General features: G+C 44.1%; 1 protein-coding gene across 2 annotated transcripts in view; it reads right to left on the bottom strand.

Annotated features, from left to right (window-relative positions):
- Positions 1-21220, bottom strand: part of CDH7 (cadherin 7) — a 119408-nt gene that overhangs the window by 12236 nt on the left and 85952 nt on the right. For both annotated transcript variants that reach the window (XM_033154829.1, XM_033154828.1), the window contains 4 exons: positions 15337-15590; positions 9055-9191; positions 3068-3189; positions 1891-2008 (listed from right to left, as the gene is read on the bottom strand). In XM_033154829.1, the coding sequence (XP_033010720.1) occupies positions 1891-2008; positions 3068-3189; positions 9055-9191; positions 15337-15590 (631 nt within the window). The remainder of the gene's footprint in view (positions 1-1890; positions 2009-3067; positions 3190-9054; positions 9192-15336; positions 15591-21220) is intronic.

The following is a 21220-nucleotide window of genomic DNA, read 5'->3' on the forward strand; positions in this document are numbered from 1 at the left end:
TTGTGAAGCAGATCTTTCTATTTGCTCTAACCAATTAGGGAAAGATAAGACTCTTAAGAAGATAGAAATCTGTCTATGAACCATCTACCTAAATATTGTCTACAATGACCTGGAAAGGCCAAATTGATTGATGTGAAGTATGTGCTCTAATACTGATTTATAGCTCTTTTTGTAGGCTTCTTGCTATTATCCATAATTATCCATCAGCTTCATACATGAGGACACTAACATAGCTGTGTGTACAGCACATCAGCTGGAAAAGATGAGAACAGTATTTTTCTTTGGTGGTTCATGGTTTAAAACATTGGATTGTTTCTTAAAATGGGGCTGTTTATTATAATAATTCAGATGGCTTTGTTAAAAAAACCATAACCTTGGAACTAAGGAAGTCCAGATTGAAACTTAGGGGGCAAATCTATGTAGTCAAGAGAACATCCTCAATGAATGTCTCTGTTAACATCTTTCAATGAGTAAAGTGAGCAAAAATGCATTATAAATTACACATTCTGAAGATAATTCATGTATATTTGCCTTTTGCTATGTATATTAAAAGGATGTGCATTTGAGACCTAATAAAATTAGCAGCTCTTGAAATTCCTCTCAGAGGTACCATGTGAATCAACACAAATTGCTGTCACAACTGATTTCCAATTGTTTTTCAGATGTTCACGGATGAACAAATACAACAAATAATTTACTTTTTGCTAATGAATCACACCTAAGATCTTTGAATAAATGAATAACAAAGATTTCAGTGTATATACTAAAAATATACAAAAAGGTGAAAACTGACTTTAAAAATCTCCTGCCAGCTCTAATATTTCAGAACCAATCTATGCTTTTCTCTCTGGAGGAGGTGCAAACCTAAACATCACCTGTGAATATGGTGAGAAATCATAATTGACATATTTGTAATTTTTAATACAAACTGTAAAACTTGAAACAGAGGGGAGCATTTTCCAAAAATAAAACTAGTCATCGACAAACAGCAACGAAACAATGAAAAACCTCCTAACTTCTACATGTTTATTTTGGAATGCAGAAGATTCAAGAACTTGTAAATGGGGAACTTGCAGTGGCATTGATTGAACCATTATATGTGACATAGATTTCCTCCTTTGAAATGTCCGCTACCAGTCCTCACACCACTTAAGGTTACCCTTCAGAACAGGGTAATGGCTTTCTGTTTTGGAGGATCTGCTGCATTTATTTTTCATGTTTGAGATGGGGAGCTGAAGGAGTTCATCTAGAATTCATTCCAGCATCCACCTTTAAGGGCAAATGAAATATACACTAAATAAATAAAGCAAGAATAGCTCTTTCCAACTTTGCAAGGATCTCTACCCTTTAGCAAAATGTTGTTCCACGTAGGAGAGCGAAATCATACTAACAGCCTAGAAACATGGAACCTTTAGCTTGTGTTTCCAAAAAGTATTTTTAGCAGCAGAAGATATGGATGAAAAAGTTGTTTTCTCGAAGAGCTGGCCAATTTGCCATGTGTTTAAGGGCTCGTTTCTATATTTCCTGAGTTACATTAATCAAACATGAGACCCAGGAAATTTTTCAGCTGCTGCCCTGAGGTATAATCTAATTTAGATAAAGACCTATAAAAACAAAAAGTGAAAAAAGAGTCTGTTTAAGAATGGATCTGAAGCCCATCTGTTTGGCTCATGGCTTAAAATGATTTAAGCAGCAGCTTCTTTCTCTTGACAGATAATCTATGGATAAAAATTACTTTGGGGTCTGATTGCTCTTAATTAATGTTCTTCCTGACAGTGAAGTTACTCCAGATGACAGTCGGTATTGCCTGTCTGAAGAAATAAGAGTGTTGGTGTGTCAATGCTCACAATGCCCTTGGGTTGACATTGACAATCACAGCCAGTACCTTACCTTTATTATCTTGTAATGTAAAGTTGTGGTTATTTGCAGCCTCCCCTGCCAAACTGAAGGAAAATTGATGACCACTAGGTGGATCATCTTTGTCAATGGCACTGATTCTTTGAATTGCCTAGAGAGAAAAGTGATTTGCCTTCAGGTTAGATTTTAGATTGCATTAAATACAAGGCAATATTTTAGTTTGCATTAAATGAAAGGCAACATCTCAGAGCTCTAAGAAGGGAGAGGAAATTTTATATAGTGTTGTGACCCACAGTCCATTTTTGTTACATTCAGGTACTCATGAAAATTCAGGCACTCATTAGAATTTGGTTTAGAGTTTCCGTTTTGATAGCACCCCTGTTAATTTTGTGTGTGTGATTACAAGGGATGCTGAAAGAGTTAAATTGGGGGGAAATGTTGCATGGGAGCACAGGCAGCCATTGTCATTTAAATGGTGTCTGTGTAGATAAAAACCTGGAGAAATATTCAACTAAACAGTTCCACTAGCACAAGGAGTTTTAGTTGCACAATAAAACCTCCTCGTCCTCCCTATACGCTTCCTGAAAGCCATGTAAATCTGAATCCAGAAGGTTGTGAGAACTGCCAGAACAGATTTAGGAGTTGCATAATGAAAGGGCAGGGAAGTTCATTGCTTATCTAAAAAACATTGTGTTGGTGGAACAGTTTAATTGGATAACGCCTCTGCTGATAATTTTTTTAAAAAAAATCCAAGCTGAATTGAGAACATTGGTAGGATAGTAATTCTTAAAGAATTAATATGCTTCAGGAATTCAAGGAATTATGAGAGACTCATTATTCAACAGTTGAGGATACATGAGAAAGAAGGCCATTTATGGAATCCGAGCATCTGGCTGGTAGTGTAGTTTTACTCTTAAAAAGATCTATTTCAGTGAAATTAACTGGAAGAATGGAAATTTGCTGTTTTCATAGATTAGGAAGTGTAGAGGATGTTCAAACTTGTATGCGATATAGATTTACCTGTGCAGTTTTCTCACAGGCTCGCAGATGATGGTTTCAGATCTAGTTAATGTTTATTTTAGCTTCAAATCAACATGTCATTTTTACTGCAATAAACTGATTATATTTTATCTTAAAAGAGGCATCAATGCAAATCAAATTACTGCTGTGCAGCAAATATCATCAAGCTGTTAGGAATATAAATCCACACCTGGCCAGGTTCTGCATTTTCGCAGACAGTAGTTTCATAATCCATTGCAAACTCAGGAGCGTTGTCGTTGATGTCAAGAATAGTGATGGCCACATATCCCCTCCCAATTTGCGAAGGGTTTTCTGTTTGAAAGGAGAAGAACCAGTTATTATTTTTCATAATGAACCCATTCTGAAACTATTAAATATGTTCCATATTTCTGGAACCACAAAATTAAGTTGTCAGTGGGATTTTTGTCACTTAGAATGAACTAAAACTGAAAATAAGAAAAGGGCTGCCATGCTTGATCAGGCCGATGGTTCTTCAAGTACATTGTCCTATTTCTCCTAATGGCCCACACTGAATGTATGAGAAAAAGGTGCAGGGAAGGGAATAAAGATGGGTAATTTCTCCAGCTTCTTCCATTTCCTTTCTTTTGCCAGCAGTTAGAGAATTGTAATTATTTTCCCTGTACAACCATGGATGCATCTATGACAAATGGTGGGTTTTAATCTAGCAGTATTAGTGACAATTAATGCACCCTTGTTATACAAATTTAAGTAAACTGTAATTCTACGGTTGCAAGTTGTTATATTGTATAATTGGCATACAACATGGTGCCCTTCAGATGTTGTCGGATTACAACTGGGGAAAACTTTATTGGCCAAAGGGCTGGATGGTTATCTCTCCAATCCTTTTGGCCAAATCTGACATACAGCCAAGCCAGCCCACCTGTAAATCACATGGCATAACTATGATGCCAGATGACAGTAATAATAATAATAATAATTTATTATTTGTACCCCGCCCATCTGGCTGGGTCTCCCCAGCCACTCTGGGCGGCTTCCATCAAACATTAAAATACATTTAAAATATCACAGTTTAAAAACTTCCCTAAACAGGGCTGCCTTTAGGAATTTTCTGAATGTCAGGTAGTTGTTTATTCCCTTGACTTCTGATGGGAGGGCGTTCCACAGGGCGGGCGCCACTACCGAGAAGGCCCTCTGCCTGGTTCCCTGTAGTTTTGCTTCTCGCAGTGAGGGAACCGACAGAAGGCCCTCGGCGCTGGATCTCAGTGTCCGGGCTGAATGATGGGGGTGGAGACGCTCCTTCAGGTATACAGGACCGAGGCCGTTTAGGGCTTTAAAGGTCAGCACCAACACTTTGAATTGTGCTCGGAAACGTACTGGGAGCCAATGTAGATCTCTCAGGACCGGTGTTATGTGGTCCCGGCGGCCCCTCCCAGTCACCAGTCTAGCTGCCGCATTCTGGATTAATTGCAGTTTCCGGGTCACCTTCAAAGGAAGCCCCACATAGAGCGCATTGCAGTAGTCCAAGCGGGAGATAACTAGAGCATGTACCACTCTGGCGAGACAGTCCGCGGGCAGGTAGGGTCTCAGCCTGCGTACCAGATGGAGCTGGTAGACAGCCGCCCTGGACACAGAATGAACCTGTGCCTCCATGGACAGCTGTGAGTCCAAAATGACTCCCAGGCTGCGCACCTGGTCCTTCAGGGGCACAGTTACCCCATTCAGGACCAGGGAGTCCCCCACACCCACTCGCCCCCTATCCCCCAAAAACAGTACTTCTGTCTTGTCAGGATTCAACCTCAATCTGTTAGCCGCCATCCATCCTCCAACCGCCTCCAGGCACTCACACAGGACCTTCACCGCCTTCACTGGTTCTGATTTAAAAGAGAGGTAGAGCTGGGTATCATCCGCATACTGATGAACACCCAGCCCAAACCCCCTGATGATCTCTCCCAGCGGCTTCATATAGATATTAAAAAGCATGGGGGAGAGGACAGAACCCTGAGGCACCCCACAGGTGAGAGCCCAGGGGTCTGAACACTCATCCCCCATCACCACTTTCTGAACACGGCCCAGAAGGAAGGAGCGGAACCACTGTATAACAGTGCCCCCAGCTCCCAACCCCTCTAGCCGGTCCAGAAGGATGTTATGGTCGATGGTGTCAAAGGCCGCTGAGAGATCCAGCAGAACTAGGAAACAGCTCTCACCTTTGTCCCTAGCCCGCCGGAGATCATCGACCAGCGCGACCAAGGCAGTTTCAGTCCCATGATGAGGCCTGAATCCCGATTGGAAGGGATCCAAATGGTCCGCATCCTCCAGGCGTGCCTGGAGTTGTTCCGCAACCACCCGCTCAATCACCTTGCCCAAGAATGGTAAATTTGAGACTGGGCGATAGTTGGCCATATTGGCCGGGTCTAAAGATGTTTTTTTAAGAAGCGGTTTAATGACCGCCTCCTTCAGCGGGTATGGGAAGACTCCCTCACAGAGGGAAGCGTTCACCACCCCGCGGAGCCCATCGCCCAGTCCTTCCCGGCTCGCTTTTATTAGCCAGGATGGGCAAGGATCAAGGACACAGGTGGTTGGTTTCACTCGTCCAAGCAGCCTGTCCACATCCTCGGAGGTGACAGATTGAAATTGATCCCATGAAACATGACTAGACAGAGCTCTAGCACTCTCCCGCCCCAGCCCTGCTCCCACGGTGGAATCTACCTCCTTCCGAATCTGAGCGACTTTATCTGCAAAAAACTTTGCAAAAGCATTGCAGGAGATCTTGGGGTCCCTACCAGGCCCCGATGACGATGGTGGTTCTGCTAAACTGCGAACCACCTGGAAGAGTCTCCTGCTGCTGTTTTCTGCAGATGCAATAGAAACGGTGAAGAAGGCCCTCTTCGCCGTTGCCATTGCCACTTGGTAGGCTCGAAGTTGAGCTCTAGCCAGTGTCCGGTCAGATTCAGAATGAGTTTTCCGCCACCGGCGCTCTAGCCGTCTCAGCGACTGTTTCATCGCCCTCAGCTCCGGGGAAAACCACGGGGCTGTCCGGGCTCCATGCAATCGGAGAGGGCGCTTCGGAGCCAGACAGTCAATAGCCCTGGTTAACTCCACGTTCCAGCGGGTCACCAGGGAATCAACTGAAAGGCCATCAACATGGGATAAAACATCCCCCACCACTCTCTGGAAGCCCATTGGATCCATTAAGTAGTGGGGGCGGACCATCCTAATTGGTCCTACCTCCCGGCAGAGGGGAAAGGTCGCGGAGAAGTCCAGTTGGACCAGGAAGTGATCTGACCATGGCACTTCTTTTGTTTCACTTTTACTTAATGTCAGATCACTAACATCCATAGAGGTGAATACCAGGTCTAAGGCATGTCCGCGGCTATGAGTTGGGCCAAACTTATTCAGGGACAGCCCCATGGAGGCCATGCTTTCCACGAAGTCCCGAGCGGCCCCTTGTAAGGTCGTGTCGGCATGGATATTAAAGTCCCCCAAGACAACCAAGCTAGGTGTCTCCAGGAGCACATCCGCCACGACCTGAAGCAGCTCGGACAGGGAATCCTTGGTGCAGCGGGGAGGTCGGTACACCAAAAGGAATCCTGTACTGCCCCTATTGCCCAACTTCCAGAACATGCACTCAGAAAACTCGGTCTTCCCAATAGGACGCCTGGTGCAAACTAATGACTTCCTAAAAATCACTGCAACCCCCCCTCCCCGCCCAGATGGCCTGGGTTGCTGTGCGTAAGAGAAACCTGGTGGGCAAGCAGCGGCAAGGACAGGCCCATCTGCTTCATCCAACCAAGTCTCTGTTACACATGCCAGGTCAAATCCTCCATCCACAATCAAGTCGTGGATGGCAGTAGTTTTGTTCATCATTGACCTGGCATTACACAGCAACACTTTCAGGTCATGTGGGTATCCCTTGTTGATTCCAGTATCCGTCCGGTCAGGACCAGACCCGGAGGCAGGGATAGTCCTCAAACAACGACTAAGCCTGCCTCCTCGGTAATGACATGGTCTGGTTTTAGCGTGACTCCTCCTCCTGCCCATGATCACTGAGATCGGGTGTACTAGTGCATCCCCCCCTGTGGAACATGCCCCAGCCATTCTGTTGGCTGAGGCCCACTCCCAGGCAGCTCTGATCCCACCCCTTAAAACAAAACAAAACTATACAACAACCAATAAAACAAAAACAGAACACTTATACTAAAATTAATCCCCAACAAAATATCCACCCCACCCAGCCACCCCCCCAACAACCCAAAAGGAGAAGGAAAAAAAAAAAAAAAAAAAAAAAAAGGAGGGGAAAAATTGAAATGCCATCGACAGCTTAAGGACATTTTCTAGCCCCACTCTCCAAGCACTAGAGTGTCATTTTTATGGCTGGGAGTGTGAGGTTTGGGCCCCGCCCCCTAGGCCAGCTGGAAAAGGCCTTGGAAGGGAGCAGGCCTTGCAGTCCTCACCACAGCCGCTGATGGTCCCAGGTCTCACTGCAGCAGGAGTCCTTTTTATAGCTGGCGTGTGAGGCTTGGGCCCCGCCCCCTAGGCCAGCTGGAAAAGGCCTTGGAAGGGAGCAGGCCCTGCAGTCCTCACCACAGCCGCTGATGGTCCCAGGTCTCACTGCAGCAGGAGTCCTTTTTATAGCTGGCGTGTGAGGCTTGGGCCCCGCCCCCTAGGCCAGCTGGAAAAGGCCTTGGAAGGGAGCAGGCCTTGCAGTCCTCACCACAGCCGCTGATGGTCCCAGGTCTCACTGCAGCAGGAGTCCTTTTTATAGCTGGCGTGTGAGGCTTGGGCCCCGCCCCCTAGGCCAGCTGGAAAAGGCCTTGGAAGGGAGCAGGCCCTGCAGTCCTCACCACAGCCGCTGATGGTCCCAGGTCTCACTGCAGCAGGAGTCCTTTTTATAGCTGGAGTGTGAGGCTTGGGCCCCGCCCCCTAGGCCAGCTGGAAAAGGCCTTGGAAGGGAGCAGGCCCTGCAGTCCTCACCACAGCCGCTGATGGTCCCAGGTCTCACTGCAGCAGGAGTCCTTTTTATAGCTGGAGTGTGAGGCTTGGGCCCCGCCCCCTAGGCCAGCTGGAAAAGGCCTTGGAAGGGAGCAGGCCCTGCAGTCCTCACCACAGCCGCTGATGGTCCCCTGCTTTGAAGCCCTGGTTGTCAGGACTTCAGAGGGTACTGTAGGCTGTTTGAAAGCCCTTTTGCAAGCAGCCTGTTCATTAAACCTATGGAAAGTGGAGCTTAAAAATGCATTGTGGAACTGTTTGCAAAAGGGTTTTCAAACAGACTTATGCTGTGCTTTGGCTCCATGCACCTGTTCCTCGAAGGGGAATAGACACTTACAGCTAAACTCAGCAGGAATTAACAATCACTCATGAACTGATAAGCAGGTGTTGCATTCTGCTGCACTGGCTGCATGTGCCCCAAGTATCCTGCTAGAAACAGGTGTAAGCAGCCAATGCAGGATCGAACCCTGACCCACCCATTCCCCCATCAGTGACATCAGCAGATTGTAAAGTGGAAATGGTTTTTGAGAAGTAACCTCATGGGCCAAAATTGTTCCTCAATTTAGCCCATATGTTAAATATTTCCCACCCCTGGTCCGTGTTGATGGGAGTTGCATTCCAAACTTCTGGTGGGCACCTTGTTGACTACTTCTGCATACACTGTCAATTCTAACACCATGGGTAAAATTCAAAGCCACATTCTTCCATTCATTCTATTTGCATGTACACTTCAGGTTGCCAGAGGGAACAATCCCTCTCTTCTTCCCCACACACCGTTTTGGGGGTTCATCAGACCCCCTCAAGACAATTTGGAAGGGGGGAGTGGAAAGAGATAGGGCAAAACCCCATTTTGCTTGCATAAATCCTTGAACAGGGCTTCTGCTGCTGGGGTTTATTTATTTAACTCTTTGATTTCTATCCCCTCCCTTTTAATTCAAAGAGATGCCCATGGAAGATTAAACAATAAAATATAAATACCTTAAGGCTGTTTCTGCCCTGTTTGAGACACTATAGTTCTAAGATCAGGATTCTATGATACATGATACTGCCTAAAAACCTTAGAGAATTAGCATGAAATAGAATTAACTTTTAACTCATTACATTTAACTGTTTAAGGCTTAAAGCATCTCTTACAACACTTAAGGTTCTTCGTGAACAACTTGATTCATTTAACCAGCACTTTTAAAGGGTTAAAAAGTGGCAACTTACGACTCTCCATAGCCAAGACGGTGATGTTATGAACAGCGTTTGTTTCTCTATCCAACGGCTTCGCAGTGGTAATCACCCCACTGTTGGCATCAATATTGAAATATCTCTCCAGGTCTGTGTTTCGATCTATTGAGTACCTGCATGAAAGATGAAAGAAAACTTTTGATGTATGTATAATTGCAATGTGTGTGCGTGTTAACAGTTTCATTTATTTCACATTAAGCTCAAAGAGCTTTTCATCCAGATTCTTTTCTCCTTTGTAGTCAGCTATCTTACAGTCCTTACAGCACACAGAGAGTTTGTTACACAGAGCCATCTGATTCTGCAAAATTCACTGTGTCGAGGAAAGATGGCTCAGTTCCTGCATTTCATGATACCTTCCTAACTGAGGTCACAGGTATTTCCTTTCCATTTCTGCTCTTTTACTCTTAGGTCGGCCACTCATTTATTTTTGGAAGACTCTACTTCTGAACCCAACCTAATGTGGAATAGATTTGGAACTGTGCCACCTGGCTGGATCAATCCCCTGCGGTTCCCAGCACAGCTTCCACTGCAAGACACTGAACTTTTTGTCACAGGCATAAAAGCCCATGGGGTCGAATAAGAAAACTGTAGAGTAGGTCAGGGATTACGTATTACTACATTTGCTCCTGGGGCCTTATTGTCATCATACAAACACACACTCCTGTCACTGAGCAACCCTGGCTTAAGCTCGCCTTGCCTGATCCCCCAAGCTGTTTTCAAGGAGGAGAAAAGCTCAGACGGAAAATAAGCCACGAGAAAGGGAGAAAATGTCCATTGTCGACTGTTTAATTACCAACTTGGAAATTGGCTATGTACTTTTAGATCCATTAGAAACACATCCTTTGATATAACACAATATACCAGAAGGCCAGATTGTGTTTAACTGGAATGCTGATTGACAGTGAATATATGACAGCCTGAAGTCACCTGCTTGCCATGAAATGAGGGTGTGTGTTTTTTTATAGCCCTGCTGATGGTGCCCATTGGGACTGGTAGGGTAGAAGTCAGAGAACTGAACATTAGGAGGAGCCAGAGACAATGAGAGCCAGAGCTGGAGCAAGTGATTCTTGTTTTGCCCCTATCGTCCTCCTGGCTGAATTCTAAAAGGGACAACACTGAGATATTAAGAGGAGAAAGCTAACAGGCAGTTTTAAGTAAGAAGGTAGGCAGGTGAGGGTTGGCTGAAGGTAGATTGACTTTGGTGGGGCAGTGACTCATCCATCCAAAAGGATCACCTTCCAATGAAAGGGAGTTCTCAATCACATTAATCTCTCTACATGATGCAGGGGGCGGAGAGAAGCAAATTAATGCACATAAAGGAAAGTGTAGTTGTGATGTGGATGTAAATCAGGGATAGGGAACCTGTGGCCCTCCATATTTATTGTACTACAAATCCATGACCATTCATTGATCGTGCTAATTGAGGCTGACCAAAACTGAAGTCCAATAGTATCTGGAGTGTGACAGGTTTTCCTGCCCTGGTGTAAGTAGCACTGGAAACTATTTAACTAGGATTCTTCATAAGCAAATCAAAATAGAGTAGCATCCACATTTTAATTTAAGATACCTGAGGAAGGGTTCCCAGCAAAAAGACTCTGAAAAACACACACACACGAGTACTTTAGTCAATTAATGTACAGTGGAGAAGAAGGGAGATGAACACAGCATTCCACAGCTTGATAATAAAGGAATAAGCAGGCCAGGATTTTCACCTTTTGGGCCAATCAAGGTAAAGCAAAACAGGACAGTGGAGCTGGCAGGACAGTTCAGATCTTCCATAGCAACAACTGAGAGCACTAGGTACAATGCTGTGGGAGCGTGCTTAAGGATGTAAATACCACTGCTTGAAAAAAGGCAAGGACAAGCTGTTGCAAATTATGTTCTCTTCACATGAAATGCTTCCACTTTCCTCGGAAGTACTTTGACAACAATAAAAAACCTTCTCTTTGTGTGTGTGTGTGTGTGTGTGTGTCTTCGTTCACTTTTAACCAAAAGGATGGATAGCTCAAACAGTGATGATTTTGATTGTAAAGATGAGACAGTTTGCACATTTGTACTTCACAGTATTATTCCCAGATGGGAAGCCTTCATCCTGTTTTTCAGTGCATTTTGTGGTTTCCTGAATCAACAGCGCTTTCATTGAACAGAATTTCATAGAACAGGTAGGATTTTCCATCATATTGCTCAAAAAGGCTTTGCAAATATACAACAGGGGTCACCCACCATTTTGAGCCAGTGGGAACATTTGAATTTTGTGAAAGTGACACGAGTGCCAGTCACAAAATGGCTGCAGTGGGACATGGTATAGCATAAACCAGCTATCATGGGAGAGAGGCATGAACTGTGGCTGCCATGTCTGAAAGTGGAAAGAAAGAGAGAGCCACAAGGCATTGATATGCACCTACAAGGGTTCCTACAAGAGTCACCAGTACCCTCATACTGCAATAGAATAGTCTTCAATCTGCCTCCAGCTCAGAGATATAACTTTAGAGATCTGGGAAAAGTGGAACCTCAAAAAAATCAGTTTCGGTATGTATATACACTGATGTGAAACAGCAGAAAATATCTGAAATAGCAAGAAAAGAGACAGGACCACAACATAGTGTGAGCTAGCTAGCCCTCCATCAATGGAGAACAAGGCAGCGAATTGAAGACCCTTTGGGCTGTTAAATTACACTATTAATAGAATGTGCTGTATGAGTAAACTTATTATTTGCAGGGCTGTCAACCAATCAAAATATTTTTTGTTGATTTCACTGAGTAAGCAATTACATTTTAAAATATATCTGCATATTACAAAAAAATATCAATATCATTGCATTTTAGTTACTGAAGGCAGTGGCCTGGATCCTAACATCTCTTCCATGAATGGAATAGAGTTCACAATCAAAGAATGGAGGTTTCTGCCTCCCCCTTCTCTCTGCAACCCCTGAATTTTTTTTTTTGGGGGGGGGGTTGGAGGACCCCTGCAGATGAAATTTGAAAATCTGACCCCTTGTGTGACTCTAACTAAATTGGTCCAGTTTAATGAACCCAAGGAGCATCAATAATTTTTATTGCCTACCCTTTAGGAATGTTTCTGCACTGATGACATGCTCATTTGGCTTTCATTTTAGTAACTCCCTACTTTTGTTTCCCCCTCATGTTTGAACTGCTGTATTTGGTCAGCAATGCACAGCTCTTGAACCGCTTCATGGTTGGCATCCTTCCCCCCCAGAGACATCGCCTGTCACCTTTGCAATGTAGCCACTCTTGGCAGGCCTGGGCAGATGGAATTTAATCTCTGGACAGCTCTCAAGCTTCCTAGCTATTAACCCTGACACTATTCAGCATAGCTAGTCAAAAGCCGCTTCTAAGAACATTAGTTTGCATGACATATTTCCTTGAGAAAAATTCAACTGATTAAAGCCTTCTAATAACATTGGGTTTTATTCAAGCATCATAAGTGTAGGCACCTTGCACAACATTTTTTTTCTCTTCCCTTCCTTTCCCATTGCAGCCCCCTGTACCCTCACCCCTCAACTCCTGCTCCAATGATTTGGGGAGACCTATAAAACAAACTGTATCCAAGCTGAATTTGCTTTGTGGATCACACTTTTGAGTAGTTCTGTTCGCTAGATGCTACCACCAGCAGAAGAGTTTCCTGTTCCTCCCATTTTCCCCTCTGGCCCCCTGAACAGCATCAAAACAGCTCTGGAGGTTGAGGGACAAGGAAGTCTAGCTGCACCAGTGGAAAAATGCATATGGAGCACTGGATACAACCCCAGGTGTTTTCTTAAACTGAAGCAGATTACTTTAATTCCTGTCTTAAGGCTGAGAGAGAGATAGTAATGTTCCCAAGGCTGTTCCATGAGTCTTTGACTATACAGGTGTTTGAAATCACTTTTCCTAGACAGGCTCAATCTGTTTTTTAAGTGATGGGGCCAGTCACTTTAAAAGCTGTAGTTCAATTTTCTCAAGCAGAGAACAAAATGAGGAGGATTGCAATAAAAACCTTTATGCCAGAGTAATTTAGGGAACCTGTATAGAAGTACAGCCTTATATACTAAAATAATGAACAGGTGTAAGATATCTAAAACAAATGGTGACAACAATATGTTTTATCAGATGTACTGCCCATTTTCTCTTTCTTTCAAGCTGTCAAGCTTTGGAGAAATTCTAATCAGGACTAAACAAAGGCAGGCAGGCAGGCAGGCATATAAAAAGGCTATAAACGGCCTTGCACTTCATATCATTTTGAGTTTGGTAGCTGTGAGTCCTCTGGAACTTTCATCCTTTCCTCCAGTCCCAGATGACAAAAGGACACACTTCATGTGTTAAAAGGTGATCTCTTCTCATTTCATCATATATTTTTCAAGGCGAGCCCCAGCACCTAAACATGATTTCAGTCTAGCTCCAATAACACACTGCATGGTTAGCACTGCTACCCTATAAACAGACAGAGCTCAGGCCTATCAGTTGTATTTACTCTTTTACACATGTATTTTATAAGCATTCTATGAACATTCACAGTACTTTTGAATCACATTAAGTTATTTTGAAGAGCTCCCCTTTTGACCAACCTAGAGTGAGATATACATATATATGAAATACAGCTGTGTGTGTGTGTGTGTGTGTGTGTGTGTGTGAGTGAGAGAGAAATATTTGTAGCTGAAATACATTTTCAGCACTTACATTGCAAGGAAATAGCTACAAAGATACAATTTTATAAATGAATGCACCTCCAGTAAAGGGAGGCTTGGGAACAGATTTCTGCAAAATGCACATCCAATATGCATCCAGTATACACATTGCTTCCTTTCTGTAAATAACTTGCTCTGCAAAGCATTTGGCGTAATTAATTTAATTGGAACATAAGCTATGGGTTGTGGATAATAATGGCTTCTTGTCTTCTACAAAATATTTTCCTTACATAATCCAGTTATGATTTCATGTGTAGTGCTGGGAGTGGGGAGTATATTTTAAGGCGATTTAAACACAGGGATACAAGAAAATCACTGAAATATAATTATATGGGCACATACTGCAGGGTAAAAAGAATATTTATGTTTTAAAATATTTGTATTATGCTGTGCCCCCAAAGGATTTAAATCTGTTTACAGCTACAACAAGTAACAAATTGGTGGTATGTTGATTTGGCTGCTCAAGGGTCCTTACCAAAGTGAAACTCCACATGAGTAAGGACTTTCACAAGCAATGAACAGCCTATGCATACATAATGGGAGTGCACAGACCATTCCACATCTAAGTGAACTTAAAAGTTCCTTTCCTAAGCTTTGTCTTGAACCCAGAAAACACCAAGACAAGTCAATCCAAATAACAACAAAATGTACTCAGCTGTATATAACTAAGCTGTACTTAAGAATATACTCATTGAAATTAATGGGCATGTCTAACTTAGGTCCATTAGTTCCAGTGGGTTTACTCTGGGAAGGGAAGGGGTAGTACCTCTGAGGGGGAAATGTCATGCTCCTTCTGGGGTAGTCTGTCCACTTTTGGAGAGCTGCACTCAGCTCTCACCTGTGGCTCAGGGAAGGGGTCAATATGTGGCAGCAGCTACACCAGAAGAGGGTAGCTGATGGGTATTAAACCTTCAGTGAGTTAGAGACTTCCCCTGCATGCAAAGACATGCTTGGGTGGATTGAACTGACGAGACCAATACTTGGCCCAATGTTCAAGAAGGCGGTTACTGCATGTGCAGTAGAGGGAAGTGAGGGGCAGATGGGACTCATCAACCTGGGAAGGTGGTTCATCTAGGTGGGAGAAGGGAAACTCTGGTCCTAAACTTCTGCTACACTCATTCATGAGAAAGGCGGTAGAATGGCATCTTGTATGCCTCCTTCTGGCAACTACTGCAGCCAAGCTGGTGCAAAATGTATTGCTCTGCTTTGCTTTGGACCACATCAGTGAGACTGAGAGGAGGGAATGCTGTTATCTGAGCAGCCCAAGACCTCAATACACACTCCCCAGGCTTGCGCCCTGAAGATATCATTTCAGTGCTGTTAATGCAGCAAAAACAGTGTGAATTACTGTTCTCTGCAGCCCCAGCAGGCCCTGTGATTATCCAGTGGTTTGGCTCCACCCCGGGAGCCAACAACAATTCTGAGAAGAACTTAGTTTGATATAACCCAATGTGTTTTTTCTATCTGGGAATACAGTAATATAGATGATAGATAGATAGATAGATAGATAGATAGATAGATGGATAGAGATATAAACAGCAGCTAAAGTAGGAAATGAAATGAAATGCCAAATTACCTCACAGGACTGTTAGATGCATCTGGGTCATGAGCTGCAACAGTTCCAATGATGGTGCCAACTTTAGCTGCTTCAGACACTACCATAGTGTACAAACGTGAGGTAAATATAGGCGGTTCATCTACATCCTCCACAATGATCTTCACCGTTGTCATATCACTGAATGGCCCAAGGCTTAAAAAACGAGGATCAACTTGCTTATTTGCCGCTTCTATTCTCAAGGTGTAGCTGGCTTTGGCTTCATAATCCAGCTCCTACAAAGAAAAAGTGATTTAGAAGTTTAAGCAGCAGAGTCAACTTCTAAATTATAATCAGCCAGCTCTTTGACTTGCAAATATGAGTGAATAATACGTAGGCTTACCATTCCTAAGTACAAAATGTTACTTGTGCCACAATGCCAATATTTCTCACAGTCTGAGCTAATTCACATAACAGATCCCCCCCCCCCAACAGCAACAGAGATTTTAAAAGTCAACCCACACTGAGGTCCAAATGGAATAAGGGTCTGTGAAAGAGCATCTACCACACCAATAAGAATAGTAAATAGTCCAGCTAAATGGGGAGCCAAGCAGGAATACCCAGTCTACCAAACTTTAGACAGAATACAAGAGTGGATTACATCAAAGAATTCTATGTAGGACTCCCCTTGTGTTTGGTCCAAAAGCTACAGTTAGATTAAAAAAAAAGGTAAAGGTAAAGAACCTCTGGATGGTTAAGTAGGCGACTATGGGGTTGTGGCGCTCATCTAGCTTTCAGGCCGAGGGAGCCGGCGTTTGTCCACAGACAGCTTTACGGGTCATGTGTCCAGCATGTCTAAACCACTTCTGGCACAATGGGACACTGTGATGGAAACCAGAGCACATGGAAACGCCATTTACCTTCCCGCTGGAGCGGTACCTATTTATCTACTTGCATTGGCATTTATTTAGAACTGCTAGGTTGGCAGGAGCTGGGACAGAGCAACGGGAGCTCACCCTGTTGTGGGGATTCAAACCACTGACCTTCTGATTGGCAAGCCCAATAGGCTCAGTGGTTTAGACCACAGCACCACCTGCATCCCAGAATGTGGCAGCATGATTGTTGACAGGAACGAGACCCTGTCAGCATAGAGCAGCCTTGCTTAGAAATCTGACCTACCTGCCAATTTGTTATTGGGCTTAATTCAAGATGTTATTATTAGCAGGTAAAGCGCAATGACAAACCTAGATAGCATCTTAAAAAGCAAAGACATCACCTTGCCGACAAAGGTCCGTATAGTTAAAGCTATGGTTTTCCCAGTAGTAATGTACGGAAGTGAGAGCTGGACCATCAAGAAGGCTGATCGCCAAAGAATTGATGCTTTTGAATTATGGTGCTGGAGGAGACGCTTGAGAGTCCCATGGACTGCAAGAAGATCAAACCTATCCATTCTCAAAGAAATCAGCCCTGAGTGCTCACTAGAAGGACAGATCCTGAAGTTGAGGCTCCAGTACTTTGGCCACCTCATGAGAATAGAAGACTCCCTAGAAAAGACCCTGATGTTGGGAAAGATGGAGGGCACAAGGAGAAGGGGACGACAGAGGATGAGATGGTTGGACAGTGTTCTCAAAGCTGCTAACATGAGTTTGGCCAAACTGCGAGAGGTAGTGAAGGATAGGCGTGCCTGGCGTGCTCTGGTCCATGGGGTCACGAAGAGTCGGACACGACTGAACGACTGAACAACAACAACAAAGTGCTCAGTAGCTGGGGATCAGATTGTGAAGAATTGCCTCACCCCATACGTGTCCCTTCAACCACTTAGATCTGTGGAAGTGCCACAATTTGTTGATTTCACACACGCAAGAAACTGCACCTTAAGTGTGGCAGCACTTACACTTTGGCTCTCCTTGTCTATTGATATTTGGCAGGTTATTGTTTTTGGTGACTGCTACAGGCTTTTTTTCTTTCTTACTGCAATCCTACCTAGGCACATAATTTTAGTATGCAATTTTAGTAAGTAGCAGTGTTTTGAAATTACTGCTTTTTCCATTTTAATATGTTTGTGTAATTAGTTTTTAATGTTTATTTTTATTTGTGTTTTTAATGAATACTTTGAACTGTCCATTGTAAAGCATTAGAGGACTTTTGTTCTAGTACGCAGTGTATACATTTTGTTAGCTACATGAATAGAATGCAGTTCCACGGAGATTCTACCAGGACATGGTTGCATGATGCAAGAACACTGCATAATGTTGTTTGCATTGGTAAGTGAACTGTCTCTTTCTACTGCTAATTTTTAAATTTAATGTACATAAAAATATTATTTTTATTATTGTAAGGTAACAGCATATGTTCAGGAGAAGAAATGAAGAAAAGAAACCAGAATTTGCTTAGTAATTGATTGATTGATTTGATATTTTTACACATTAACTTTCAAAATGTGGGTAATTAGAAAACAAGATAATTATTTAATGATAGTAAAATAATGGAGCTCAAGCTAACAATAATAAATCATAATAATATTTTTGAGTATGTGAAGCTGTTTTCAAATCATATAAATTAGCCAAATGGAAAGCAGTTGAACTGCTGCTAATGTCACAATCAAACATGTAAATTAGATTGATTAAGAAGAATGGTAGGACAAATTGCAGTTAATGTTGCTATCACAACACTTCACAACGTGGGAGGTAGCAGATCAAATAAGTGCCTACAAATTACATGAGAGGTCAGGTGAGGACAAAAAAATGGATTCATACTGTTTGGTAAGTGGCAGCAGGACTTGGGGAGCCACTTTCTGTGCCTTAGTATGTATGAAAACAGCATAAATGGTGAGGGGAACCTATCTGAAAAACCTGCAAAACTTTATAAGGATAGGTCCAGAGATTAGCAAGTTATGATAAATGAAAGCAGAGGCTTTGTTTTTGTTTGCTTCTCAATTGACAGCAGCCGATTAGAGCCTTCCACATCTCTCCCAAAAGCACCATGAATGAAAATAAAATGAAACTCACATTGAGGTCATTCTGTGGCTCGAAACTAGAAATGTCACTCACAATGGCACTTCTCCCACCTCCCAACACTAACACAATGTTTTCGTTATGTGATGCCCTGGGCTCTTTTCAGAGCAAGGGCAGGATATAAATTGAATTTAAAAAATAAACAAATCACCAAAGTTAAATTGGGTGTGGAAGGTTTCCATAAACTATATACACAAAGTATCAAATGTGGTGACAGTAATGATAGTACAACAAAACAAAACAAAACAACAACACCACAAACTGGCTGGTAAGTATAAAATCAAATTTACTGGAATGGTAGCTGGGCTAGAAACCATTCAAACAACAAATGTACTAAAGTGCCATGTGCAAAACAACACCTGGTGACACTGTAAACATGGAATAGACAAAAATACAACTCTATATAAACAAATCACATGTACAGTAAACGTTATACAAACTGGATTAATGAATTGTTCAACAAATAGCATGAGTCCAATCACGGAACGGTAACCCAGTGCAGCCACAACGGTGAGGGTAGCACATGGGAGAATATAAAAAATGTTCAAAGCTGCTATGTCATCGCTGAACTAGATGAAATGTTCTTCAATGGGTCTTGAGTTGGAAACACAAAGCCGTCTTCATGGAACAATCATGGGAAGGCAACTCAAAGCCACCACCCGATGAGAGTAATGCAAGTAGGCAAAAGAAAAACCTGTTTTCTGGATATATTACAGGTTTCGCTACGTGCTTGATCAGTCTGAAAAGCTGTGCCTGTGAATATCTTCTTTATCCTGAGCAAACTGTTTTGTATGATTGGCTTTTCAGACTGGGTCTTTCCAAAGTGCTTTGGTTCAGGGTTTAGGATTCATACCAACTGCACTGCCCAGGAAGTCGCAGATATACACACATACTTAAACCAACACATTATTATCACATTTGCTATTTTATTTAGCAATGCTGTGAATATGGTGCGTTATGAATTTTCCCACTGGAATTGCTAAGTATCAGAACTGTAAGCCGACCTGGGATCATATGGTGAATGGTGGGTTAAGAATATACTTAATAAAGAAGTAAATAATTACATTTCAACAAGTCTCAATCACTGCTGTTTTTGCAAGATTGTACCAACTTCAAAAACAAGAGTGAGAATTGCTGAAATGTATATATACATCATGCATACGGTCTCATAAAACTGCTTCATGGAAAATTATTACAACAAAAGCAGCCAGTTGGAAAAAGTGAATGGAGTATGAACTATTGCCAGTTTTTCAAGACATTAAGTACTTGATGTGAAAAAGACAAAATAAAACTATTTAAAGTAGCCCTCTTGTATGTTTCCTAATAAAAATACAGCAGACAGAAAGAGTTTGATGACTATAACATAATGGTCACTTGACATAAAGACATACAACAATTGCTAACTAACTCTGTTCTCTCCTGAATCAGAAATAGACACGTCTAATTTTTTTTACTGGGGTAAGAGGTACTCTTACTATGTTCAGACAGCACGTGGCACCATCATTTAGCATGAAAATGAAACCCTGAGAGCTTCAAGTGTGGAGTGTCCATAGGATAATGCCAGAAAATGACAGAATGGAGAAATGTGTTCTGTGGATTTGTTAATGTTTTAATGTCTTGCATTATGAGAAGTGTGAACTCATAGAGGAAAGCGGATAATGTGACAAGGACACCAGTACTCTAGTGTTTTATAAATTGCAATAGTTTGTTGTTGTAACAGACAGTAGTAGAAAAATTTCTATGGGGGCAGGGAAGGAAAAAGAAATTATATACCGTCTAAGAGCATGTCTAGGCAGTGTCACATGTGAGCATGGATTGATCATGCTATAGGCCTACACTGGGTGTTTCTGACTGTTCAAGAGCCATGTGCCAGCCGCCCAGTCTCTCTGCTACGATCAAGCAAATGCCTGCTGGTAAGTGCCTGGGGACCTGTCCCCCACAGTTGCTGATCAGTAATGGCTGCCATATACCACATTCAGCCCATCCCACAGAATTAGATCCCGCTCTCCCTGAACTAACAGACATCTTGGTTGTCTAGAGCATGGTGCTGTTAATACCATGGTTGCAGGTTCGATCCCTGTAATGGACAACTACATATTCCTGCATTGCAGGAGGTTGGACTAGATCGGGGGTCAGGAACCTGCGGCTCTGGAGCCGCATGCGGCTCTTTCGCGGCCCTGCCGCGGCTCCGGGGCGGCTGCCTGGGGCGCGGAGGTGGCGCGGAGTGGTGGGGGCACTGCGCCTGAGAACTCCTCGGCCGGAGGGAAGACGCGCCAGCCCTGCCCGCGATGGAGGGGCGGTTTGCAGGGGGCAGAGAGAGAGGGAGGGAGGGGGCAGCCGGGGGGAGGCGCGGGGGGTGGGGCCTGGTGCGACGGCGGCAGCGCAGTTGGCGGAGCGGAGCAGGGCCGTCCCCGCCGTGGCCCGCCACTGTGAGCGCGCAACAGGCGCTCCTCCTTCGGCTCCGGGGCGGCTGCCTGGGGCGCAGAGTGGTGGGGGCACTGCGCTGCGCTCCTGGCCCGCCTGGGCTGCGCCCGCCGCGCCGTCCTCCTGACCCGCCGCGCCTGCCCGCTTCCCTCCTTGGAGTGTCGGGCCCGGCGGGCGGCTGGGGTGTCCTTGTGGGGCTTGGCTCCGTTGCACCTTCCCCGCCCCCAGAGAGGCGGGCGGGCGGGGGACCTTCCCGGCGTCGGTCGCCGGATGGTGCTGCTGCCGCCTCCGCCTGGCTTTGCTGCTCCGCCTCGCCGTCCGGCGCCTCTTTGGCAGCGGGATCCGGGGGGCGCCCGGGGGCCCGGCCGGGACTCGGAGCCTTCCTGCGCCGCCGTGCAACAGGAAGGCCGGGCAGCGGCGGCGAAAACGTCCGGGCTGCTTCTGAAACCTCCGCCAACCGGTGCTTCGCCAGCGCTCGCTGCGGGCGG

This window comes from Lacerta agilis, chromosome 7 (assembly GCF_009819535.1).
Source record: "Lacerta agilis isolate rLacAgi1 chromosome 7, rLacAgi1.pri, whole genome shotgun sequence".
NCBI classification, from domain to species: Eukaryota; Metazoa; Chordata; class Lepidosauria; order Squamata; family Lacertidae; genus Lacerta; species Lacerta agilis.